This window comes from Eurytemora carolleeae, unplaced genomic scaffold (assembly GCF_000591075.1).
Source record: "Eurytemora carolleeae unplaced genomic scaffold, Eaff_2.0 scaffold124, whole genome shotgun sequence".
Taxonomy (NCBI): Eukaryota; Metazoa; Arthropoda; class Copepoda; order Calanoida; family Temoridae; genus Eurytemora; species Eurytemora carolleeae.
In genome coordinates this window covers 246,720-259,106 of record NW_019396953.1, presented here as the reverse complement: position 1 = coordinate 259,106, position 12,387 = coordinate 246,720, and the positions used below count along the sequence as shown (strand labels likewise).

Below are 12,387 nucleotides of genomic sequence, written 5' to 3'. Positions count from 1 at the left end.
ACCCCCTACCCCTAGTCCTAAAGTATACCATACACCCCTAGCCACGAGGTTTACCCCCTACCCCTAGTCCTAAAGTATACCATACACCCCTAGCCACGAGGTTTACCCCCTACCCCTAGTCCTAAAGTATACCATACACCCCTAGCCACGAGGTTTACCCCCTACCCCTAGTCCTAAAGTATACCATACACCCCTAGCCACGAGGTTTACCCCCTACCCCTAGTCCAAAAGTATACAATACACCCCTAGCCATGAGGTTTACCCCCTACCCCTAGTCCTAAAGTATACCATACAACCTATAGCCATGTGGTTTACCCCCTATCCCCCTCAAATGGTCTTTTTACGCTCTGTTGAAAGAATGATGTCCACCCAGGTTTTTGCGTCTTGAATTCCGAGTTGTTAGACCTAAAAAAGCTTTTTTCCCCTGTTTTTGTCCTGTATGCCATTTATCATTGAAAACAGTTTCTACTGATAAGGTGGTTTTTGTTTATATTGATGCATAACGCATGTGATAGGTGGGCTAATTGGCTGTTTACCTTTTGGATTTACGTACTGCAGTCTACAAAATTGATCTATATATCGTCATAAATTCCTCCGCTTTCTCCTCAATAATCTTTTCCTCGTTCATTCCTCCTCCTTTTCCTCGTTCATTCCTCCTCCTTCTCCTCATCTATTCCTCCTCCTTCTCCTCATCTATTCCTCCTCCTTCTCCTTATCTATTCCTCCTCCTTCTCCTCATCTATTCCTCCTCCTTCTTCTCATCTATTCCTTTTCTTTCTCCTCATCTATTCGTCCTCCCTCTCCTTATCCATTCCGCCGCCTTCTCCTCTTCTATTACTCCTCCATCTCCTCATCTATTCCTCCTCCTTCTCCTCATCTATTACTCCTCCATCTCCTCATCTATTCCGCCACCTTCTCCTCATCTATTCTTACACCTTCTTTTCATCTAATCCTTCACCTTCTTCTCATCTATTCCTCCATCTTCTCCTCATCCATTCCTCCACCTTCTCCTCATCCAATCCTCTTCCTTCTCTTCATCCATTCCTCCTCCTTTTCCACATTCATTCCTCTTCCTTCTCCTCACCTATTCCTTCACCTTCTCCTCATCCATTCCTCCACCTCCTCCTCATTCATTCATCTTCCTTCTCCTCATCCATTCCACCACCTTCTCCTCATTCATTCCATCACGTTCTCCTCATCCGTTCCTTCACGTTCTCCTCATTCATCCTTCCACCTTCTTCTCATTCATTCCTCCGCCTTCTCCTCATTCATGTCTCTACCTTCTCCTCATCTATTCCTTCACCTTCTCATTCATTCATTTACCTTCTCCTCATTCATTCTTCCACCTCCACCTTCTCCTCATCCATTCTTCCACTTTCTCCTTATCCATTCCTTGACCTCTCCTCATTTGTTTCCCTCCATCTCCTTAATTATCCATTCTTCATCATTCTTCTCACCTAATCCTCTACCGCCGTCTCCCTTCACCTCATTCATTCATTTTCATTCTCCTCATTTATTCCTGCACCTTATCCTCATCTAATCCTCTACCGCCGTCTCCCTTCTCTTCATCCATTTCTCTATCCTTCTCCCTTCTCCTCATCCATTTCTCTATCCTTCTCCTCATCCATTCCTCCTCCTTCTCGTCATCTTTTACTGCAAAAAAAAGATACTCTCTCTGTACTCTTACTTCCGGTTTTCTAACACCCTCCCCCTCTACTCAATGCATACAATACCTCTCCTCTCCTCTCTCTCTCTCTGAAATCTCAATAAAGTTTAAAGGTCCACAGGCCTGTATGTACGTGAGAGCCTAGAACGTGCAGTGACAAAAACTTCTAATGTTTTTATAAGTTTTTGCCTAGGGTTGGTTTTTGTGACACAAACCCGCAGCCCCAGACCCTCGGATATCCTACTATACTACTATACATATACCCCCCCCCATCCCTCAATACAGATGAATTTTATCTATATATGGACGTCTACCCTACCCTTACCCTCCTCCCCCCACCCTTCTTTCTTATTTTTTTAAATATTGACTGTTAATTAACTGTTACTTTCTTTTCATTTAACCAAGTTGTCTATTTATCAAGATATCTATGTATCAAGTCATTTATGTATTAATTTATCTATGTATGAAGTTATCTATCAAGTTATCTATTTATTAATATATCTATTTATCAAGTTATCGATCTATCAAGTTACCTTTTTTTAAGATATATGTAATTTTTCAATTTATCTATTTATCAAGTAAAATATTTATTAAGTTATCTATTTATCAATTTATCTATTTATCAAGTTATCTATTTATCAAGTTATCTATTTATAAAGTTATCTATTTATCACGTTATCTATTTATCAACTAATCCATTTATCAAGTAATCCATTTATCAAGTAATATTTCTATAAAGTTATCTATTTATCACGTTATCTTTTTTATAAATTTATCTATTTATCAAGTTATCTATCTATTAAGTTATCTTTTTTAAAGTTATCTATCTATTTATTTATCTATCTATCAAGTTATCATTTTATCAGGTTATCTATTTATCAAGTTATCTATTTTTATTAAGTTATTATTTATTAAGATATCTATTTATTAAGTTATCTATTTATTAAGTTATATATCTATTTATTAAGTTATCTATTTATTAATTTATCTATTTATCAAGTTGTCTATTTATAAAGTTATCTATTAATATAGTTATCAAGTGACTTGTTTGCTAGTGTATTTTGTTATCAATAAGTCGTAGACTCTATCTGAACACACAAAACAATCAGATAGATGTTGAACAAAAAGAGAAAATAAATAAACAAATTAGACGAAAAAGTGGCACTTAACATTCCCAGCCTTTTCTAAACATGTCTCAAAAACTACTCCTAAGCATATTGGCCCATCATTTCCGTCCCCAAATCTATATTATTCAAAACGAGGAATTAATATAATCTGTCCTTACTCTAAGAATTAGATGAAGGCGACGGTAAAATTAATACGACATTACTGCTACGGTTTTCTGACCTCGTAGCTCCTCTAGTTTTAATTTTATGCACAAGTATAAGAACAGTGAATTTATTCATTTGCATATTTGAAATTCAAAACATTTCTTTCAGCATTTCACAACTTCAATTAAAAGTTCTTATTTTTTGTTACAATTATTTTCTGTTACAATTATTTTCTGTTACAATTATTTTCTGTTACAATTGTTTTCAGTTACAATTATTTTCAGTTACAATTATTTTCAGTCACAATTATTTTCTGTTACAATTATTTTCTGATTTTTTACTCTTCTCTTTTTCTTTTTCTTCTTTATACATAAATGTTTATTATTAAATCCTTTTAATTCCTTTAATTTTTTTTTCAAATTTGTTTCTGTATTTTTCTTTTTTCTTTGCTTTTCTGATTCTTTATCAAATTCTTCTTGTTGTTCATTTTCAAATACGTATTTATGAAATACGTATATTCTCTTCTCTAAAAATACCCATTCCTTTATTAAAAGCTGTTTTTTGGAATGCAACAATTTTTTATTTAATCCTGCCCCTTTTAAGAATAATAATAAATAATAAAAATGATTTTTTAATTTTTACAATGGAATGTCATTTACTCTCAGACAAATTAGAAATTTAAATTTCAATTGATTTTAATTTGTCTGAGAGTAAATTATACATTTTTTTGCTTTCTTATTCTTTACCAAATTTTCTTTCTTTCCTTTTTATTCTTTATCAACTAATTCTTTATATTTTCAAAACTTTTTCTTATTCTTTCTCAATCACTATTTTCTTTTTTATTTTGTCAATTGATTGAGAGTGTTTTCTGTGTATTCTTAAACCGCTAAACAGATAAAGAATATTCACAAGTGTTTTTTAGAGACAAATTTTATTGGATTTTTAAGTGGTTTCCGAACATGAAAATAGTTTTTGCATTCAGCAATATGTCAAAACAGAAACTTGTCAAACTTATTTACGAAAAAACGTCTTAAATGTTTTATTTCTTGCACATTTTAACTCAAAAGTTTGATATCTTTTTATAAACAAACTTTGCAAATGTTGAAATGATGTAGATTGGAAACTTATTTAAGAAACAAAAAGATCATTTATAAAAATTAATTTTATAATATAACGAAATGGTCGCAAATAAAATTTTTTGTTTCTAAACTTTTAAAATAAAAATCAACAGAGTTGATTTGAATTAAACCGTATTTAAAAGACTAAATTCTCCGATAAAATAAAACTGAATGAGCTACACTGAGTTCCAAAAAAGGCGCGCGAACGCTTTTTATGCGCGTCCAGTTTGGAGCTGTCACCGCATTCGGCCGTTGCTTTAATTCAAATTATTTAATCCAACTGCAAATCATTCTTTAGGTTGCAAAAAACGCGCGTAAAAAGTTGCATTGTCTTGAAATGCGCGTAATGGCCTAACCCTGTTGTACTTTATAACGGTCAATGTATTGTGTATGTACAAATCCTACATTTGAATATCATTACAAACATTATTCAAAAAAGACTAAGTTTAAGTTTGCGTAAGTGTGTGTTTTCCGACCGTATAGAAAACTGTGTGCTCTTTTAAGATTTATTAAGTGACATATAATCAGTTAGTGTGAAGTACGTATATTCTCATGGGGTTATACTTAGACAAACATACAGACAGATAGACACAGATATATAAAATATACAGATAGATAGACGGATAGATATATAGATAGATATGTTAAAGACAGATAGACAAATATAAACATAGAAATATAGAAATATAGAAATATAGAAATATAGAAATATAGAAATATAGACAGAAAGAAATATTGACAGATAAAAATATAGACATATAAAGGAAAAAATAATTAGACAGATAGAAAGATAAACAGGTAGATGGCAGACAGGCATACAGAATACAGAATAAATAGACGTATATTAAAAAATAAACAGATATATATGCAGATAGATTAACAGATAAAATGTTAGATTGTCAGACAGGCAGATAGATGTATATAGACATATGCAGACAAACATTTAATAATTTATATTCAGTTTTCCCACGAAGACATATTAGGCATTATATGCAACTTCTCATATTATTACACCAGTGGGGGTACATCTCATTATAGAAGCATAGATAGATAGATAGATAGATAGATAGATATATAGATAGAGATAGATTTATGTACACTGTACAGTGTGCATGTGGATAGATTAGATATATGTACACTGTACAGTGTGCATGTGTATAGATATATGTACACTGTATATAAATACAATACCATCTTAGTTTTTAGATTTTTTCGGTCAAAATGCTGTCATTACAAAATTATTTAGTTTCTTTTCAATAGCATAATATTGTTTTTTTTTCGAAAACATTTTAATTTCTCATCAAAACTTTGAATCGTATACTGTGAAAAACTTATGAACCGTTCAAATGAGCTGCAAACTCGTGAAAGATTTTTAAAACGTATTTTAATTACTATTACGGGTCAAAGGGATCAAAAACATAAATGTATTTACACTTTACACAAACTTCATATCTATATTTTACTAAAAAATACTAATGTCTTATGGTCATAACTTTCTCCTTCTTTAAAAACTTTAAAGTTTCATAAACAACAAACAGAATTTCAAAAATCAGTTTTTTCCTTATATGGTAATAAAGTAAAGAAAGACAAAATTAAATAAATGTTCAACTTTCTAGACTAAAGCCTTAATAACCCCTCCCCTCCTCCCTAAACATAACCTCCACTACCCTTGCGAGGCTCGAGGCCGACTTTTCCGCCTATCCTCACCCCCACCGGCTCTAGGGAGGTAGGCTTTTCAGGGGGGAGAGGCCGTTTCAAGGGGGGGGGGGTGGAGTTTTTAAATCTTGGTTCTCTCAGGGGGTATTGACCTCTATACTATATTATAGAAAGGCCTCGAGAGCAAAATACGTAAAAAAAGATAAAATATAAAAATATAACTTAAGTACTTCTCTCAAACGTACTTAGAATGAAAAGAAAAAAATTAATCCTTCTCTCACAATGATAATTGGTTTACATTTGTACATTTGTAATACATATTTTTAATTTCTCGGGAAAATTAATTTAAAAAGGGTCATTATGGTTGTATAATTATATTGTATATATATCATCATATAAATTTCCGTTTTCAAGTAAAATATTTTATTAATATTTTTTGACACGAGATATGTTTTTCATTGAAATAAACACATTTTCTGTTATGTACATAATTACCTAGGGAGCGTTAATTAAAAATGCCATGCAAAAATACTCAAAATTAATTAAACTAAAATTCTGTTTAATTTTGAACTTTAAGTTATTCTAAAGATTTAATGTTTTAAACCTTTTGAGTGAGTTGTTTCCCTTAAAGTTTATTGGTCTATTCAGCGCACGTTAAGTATTTTATTTGCACAGTTTTTGCGATAGCTGGACAAAGTGTGCAAATTTTTTAACAAATATTGGCCTCATTCCAAAGCAAGGATGTCTCAAAAAGTTATTTCTCCTGATTAAGTTTTCTTCTGAATTTGGCTTGGGGAAATGAATTTGTCGTGTCCAGTTCTCATTTGAGGAAAATCCAAGTTTAACACTGAATTTGAAACCCTCATTATTGGCTCCAATCCCTGCGCCCTATTTGCAACCCACTGCTCAGTTAGCAGTGTACAATCTAGAGTTTATGATGCAAAAACACCAGTTTTTGTCCCATGTTGCTCGCCTGAAAAAAGGGGGTAAAAATTAGAAGTGTGACAGTAGTACGTGTGTCACTGACATCTATTGAAAAACTTCGGCAACTTACAATTAGGCAAAAAATGGTTCTCCATATGAATTTAAAGGGACAGACCGGCTGTTTAAGGTAGTTAAACTGAGTTTGCATTGTTTTTGACATTTTCCAGTTCCCACCTCCCCCCCCCGGACTGAATTCTGTGCAAATTGTGTTCCCGTGGCCCGGGTGGCGGTTCGGTGCATGAAAAATGACCCCTGCCGTCCTTGGTCCTGCCTAATTTATGACCCCTGCCGTCCCTTCTGCCCAAGCCCTGGAGCCGACCCATGCCGTCCCGCCCTCCGTGTCCAGGGTTCGCGAATTCTGTGGGGCGGGTAGGGTGGGAGCAAGGGTAGGGGGAGTGGGACAGAAACTTCAGAGCCGTCTGGGAGTAAGGTTGTCCAAAGGACCCGTCTGTCTAACAGACGCTGTCCCCCTTAGTGCACCCTGTCCCTCAACAAACGCTGTTTGACAGCTAAAAAATTGTGAATTGTCTCTAAGTGAGTTAATACCTGATTGTGACCGTTTATACATATATGACCGCTGGTAATAGGATGACCGACTCCCCTCCCCGGGACCAGGACTCCGACCAGGGCCCGGAGGACCTCCGGAGCGATATTAAAAAGAAAAAAGGATCAGGTAGAGAATTATATAAATATATATATCTATACCTGTAAAGTACAAATCTATGGGATTTGTGGTCATGTATAAATATCAAAACCAGAGATTTTGCAATTGAACCAAAGAATTATTACAAAATTTAGTTAATCGTGGGTGTGANGGGGGGAATCTTAAAGGTATTCAATCAAGGTATTTGACATTTAAGATCGAATATGATACATCTAACTTAAAAAAAAGTACTGTTAATATATAACATGCAGGAGAGAGAGAAAAGGATATAATAATATTCAAATTTAATGAAAATAAATTTAATTTTTAATTTCTGAATACTAATGGAAAAGCTGGTAATGGTATAAATATACTTCAGAAGGCGAAGAGAGGGGTTACTGACTCTTCAGTCTAAGTAAAGAACCTACAGCGATATAGATGTTTTATAAAGACAGATACATAGATATATTTACAGATAGATAGATATATGGATGGATAGATAGATATATGGATAGATAGATATATGGATAGATAGATAGAATTTTGCAACACTGAATCCGCGGTGTAAACTGTATACTATACTCTACAGGGAGGCCTCGGGATGCAAACTTAAACATCTCTCTCTCTTCTCCCTCAATACCTCTCCTCCCCCCTCCTTCTCTTAATTTCTCTCTCTTCTTCCCCCCCCATTCTCTTAGCTTATCTACACATATATTATATGTATTTACACATATGTATATATGTTTAATATAATATATACATTGTATAGTATATATGTATTATGTAGATATTTATACATATTAAAGTAAAAAGTACAAGAACGTTTAAGTTATTCAATCAAAATACATTTATAAAAAATATATATTTTTTGGAAATATACAATGAAATATATTCTAAAGTTTAACACTTTATTAGCACATAATTAATGTTGAACCAAATTCGACTGATTTCATATAAATATTATATTATATCATATATAGGGGAGGAGGGGGGGGGGGAGTTGCAAAAATTCTTTGTTTATATTTACCGTTGAGTAACCGTCGAGTTGGCTCGTTATGTTATCAACATTTTATTGCTTTAGAACGATTTCTTTTTGCAACGAAAGATGACTCCGAAACATTTATAAAATAGATGGATAGATAAAATTTAACGATGTGCTTTAAAATATATACATTAATAAAACTTTATCATGGTTTCAGGTCTAATATGTAATTATGTTTTTTTGTAAACAATTTGCCATTATGTTGATTTATTATATAATTGGTTAAAAAGTAAAGATTTTGCTTGTTCATAATCAACCAAAGATTTTACAAAAATAGGACGAATTTATGCAAGATAGGGTGTATAGACTTACCTTTATTGAACTTGAATAATTTTAAACAAATCCTTAAATGATTTTAAACAAATCCTTAAATGATTTGATTTCTGAGAAAGCTATGACCGATTTAATTATTCAATACCGCACATTTTGTGGAACTTGCAGAATCAAAAAACATTTCGAAATTACACAATCTTTTTTTCAAATTATGAACAGAAATTTAGAGATATCTCACACTGTTTAATGTTCTTAACATTCTGCTTATAATTTCGAATAAAATATTAGAAATTTTTCAAAATTTTCGGTAGTTTTTTTATAACGAATAATATGTTTGTGGTTTTTAAAACATTGTATATTCGTACTTTGATACTTACTTATTCTTTTGATAGTAAGTTTCTTATTATTATTTTATCGCATATAGGATCTACTATTGGAAATTTATTAACATGGTTTACGTACGGGAACGTGGCTATACAAGGTTATCCACAAAGGATTAGACTTTGATTACGACCTCAAACCTTTTAGTTCCGACTTTCGGAGGTCATAGAAATTGTCTTATTTATGATTAATATATGATTTGTCAAAAAGGCAAAAAGTTTAAGAAAGTTAGAATAAGACTTGAAAATTTTTGTACAGTCGTCTTTTAAGTCTCATTTTTTGTGAGTAACCGTATAATAAATGTAAAATGTTAAATGTTTAAAATTCATGCAGTTGTTCATAACAATTATGGCGATAATAATAAAACATGTTCAAACCTCCTTTTAAACTTTTGCCTGATCACCCAGTGTCCGAATTTAATGAATTTAAAGGGACAGACCGGCTGTTTAAGGTAGTTAAACTGAGTTTGCATTGTTTTTGACAAATTCATTATTATTCATTTGAGATATATAAAAAGTTTCCACGATGTACAATTACTGAGTTTGAGCGCAAAGTCGACGTTCAAAATCATGAATTTGGGTGGGTACGTTTTCAGAATCGGGTTTTTTTTAAAATTATTAAATAACGACGACGAACAATAAAGTAAAAATTCTAAGAAAACTAATTAGATGTTTGGGAACATATTTCTCAAAAGAAATTTGTCAATAAATCAAAATTAGAATTAATTATTTCCTTTTTCATCATTATATTGAATTTCTTATTTTCTATGAATTTCTTCAAATTCTTCAATGTTGTCTTTTTGATAAAAATTCCAGAAAATCTTTGTGATTTAAGAGATTAAAGAAACTAATAATTGAATAAGATTACTTATTTTCGATGATAAGGGTTAATTTTAATTCTCTCAACCTGTCCCTAAACAACTAATTAGTTTATTGTAGAATTTTGTTAACATTTAACAATTTTAAAAAACAATTCGGAAAACGTATCAACCAAAAAGTACGATTTTAAAACTTGACTTAGCGCTTAAACTCAGGATTTGCAGATCTTTAAAAAGTTTTATATGTATGCATGAATCCTAAAGAATTTTTCCACAACACTGCATACTCAGTTTAACTTTCTTACATTGCCGGTCTGTCCCTTTAAAGCGCGTCTCAAATCCCCCAAGAACTGGTTTCAATTGAGCCCCGGCTTAAACCTTGAAAAATTAAATACAATTTTAAGTGGAACCAACCATATTTGAGTCGCGGCTAAAATTCTTTAAATTCGGCCTCAGGACGGAGATATTCAATTTTTTTTCTGAAAAATCATAAATCTGTATTTTGTTTAGTTGTGATGACGACCCAACCATCAAATGAGAGTGAACTGCAGCTGTACAGAGTACTGCAGAGAGCTAATCTACTTCACTACTACGATACTTTCATATCACAAGGTACATATAATGCATACATGAAGAGCCGTAAACTTAAAATAGAGTATCGGTACGAAACCGAGTTTCGAAGCACAGTTTCATAAAAAACCCTATCATTTCATAAGTGAAAATCGCAATTAAAGTGTCCCATCCTCTCCTAAAAGTAAAAAATGGTTTCGTTTTTCAAAACTCTCTTAAATTTCCGACTTGTTTGTTCAACGAAATAAAACAAGGTGTTCAAAACTCTTCATATTAACAATATATTTTCAGCAAAGGTATATTTTTTTGAACTACCCTTTCCTATGTAATTTTTAGCAACTCTTCCCTGAAGTGAATATACCTCCTTCTCTCTCCTGAAAATGATAATAACAATTTCTTATCACATAACCTGCAAAAACCTCTCTTTATTGATGACCTAAATTCTCTTAACTGGGGGAACTAAAAAGCAACAAATAATGAAAAGATAATAAACGGCTTCTCAGTTTTGAACAAGAAGAATGTTTAAATATAAAAAGGTTGAAAAGTGAAGTTTTTACACTCGTCAGCTTTTAGTGACAAGTATATATCCTTATATACATGCTCGTATAAGAACATGTTTATGTCAATAACTGGAGAAAATCATGGAAGAAAAATTATTAAAAGGTTTCATATTGAATTTCAAGTTTTTCAAAGAGTTTAGATAGATAGATAGATAGATAGATATATGTTTAATTTAAATTCTCTCTCTCTATAGAGTCTAGACTTAAGATATGTTATAAAACTTTTTCTTGTTTTCTTTTAACATACAAATCCATTTGAGAGCAATTTGCGGATATTTGCAACCCACTGCTCAGTTAGCAGTGTACAATCTAGAGTTTATGATGCAAAAACACCAGTTTTTGTCCCATGTTGCTCGCCTGAAAAAAGGGTGTAAAAATTAGAAGTGTGACAGTAGTACGTGTGTCACTGACATCTATTGAAAAACTTCGGCAACTTACAATTAGGCAAAAAATGGTTCTCCATGGNGTTGCTTAATAGTTCACAACTAAAAGATTAAAAAGTCTATCATACAGAGTTTTAGAATCGGGCGAAGTTTGTTTTTAAACTTTTTTGTCAAATGATTTGTAATAAACATGATGACCCTCCCCCCCTCTATATTTTCATCCCGTCAATTATCCTCATTAGTAAAAACATAATTGCCTCCCAACTAATTGATTTTATTGTCCTTGGCTCTGCTTTTTGTCTAGATATTAATCAATCAATCAATCAATAAATGCATTTTTTACTTTATTACATAGTTTTATTTATTTATGCTAATTGCTTTTTTGTTGTTGCAATTTTAAGAGCTTAGCCGTGCTTTAATGGGGGGGGGGTGTTACATACTGTACATAAGATTTAATGGGGGGTGTTACATACTGTACATAAGCTTTAATGGGGGGGGGGGTGTTACATACTGTACATAAGCCTCTTTTTTATAGTATTAAAAGGTTGTTATGAATAATTTTTTTAAACAAGTCAGTCAACTTAGTTTATTTATTTTCAAAATGCATTGTTTTGTCATCCAGTACCCCTTGTCACCCCTTGTAATCCTCTGTTACCCCTTGTTACCCCTTTTACCCCTTGTTACCCCTAAAGGATTTGCATTTGTTCCTATATTGTATGATATATCCTCTATATGTATATATGATATACCATACAGTATATAGAACCCCCCTGTATTATACATTTGATCTTGTTCTTATACCCTGGGTCCCGGGCTAGATAAAAACCATAGATTCACTTTTTCTCCCACCCTGTAGTATTCCAGCTAGACACTTTTTCCACCCTGTTTTTTCCCACTGTAAAACATGACACTGATTCTCGCAAAAATGATATCGTGGTGGTCGGTAATTAAGTGTTTTATGTGAGTTGTACATACGTTGTTTATGTGATACCAACTAGGAAAGGGGGGATTGAGGGGGCTTTA

At 32.6% G+C, this 12,387-nt stretch overlaps 1 protein-coding gene across 1 annotated transcript in view; it reads left to right on the top strand.

Annotated features, from left to right (window-relative positions):
* LOC111710473 (NGFI-A-binding protein homolog) overlaps positions 1-12,387 on the top strand; it is a 56,971-nt gene that overhangs the window by 24,964 nt on the left and 19,620 nt on the right. The window contains exon 4 of the mRNA XM_023484574.1: positions 10,362-10,463. Coding sequence (XP_023340342.1) covers positions 10,362-10,463 — 102 coding nt within the window. The remainder of the gene's footprint in view (positions 1-10,361; positions 10,464-12,387) is intronic.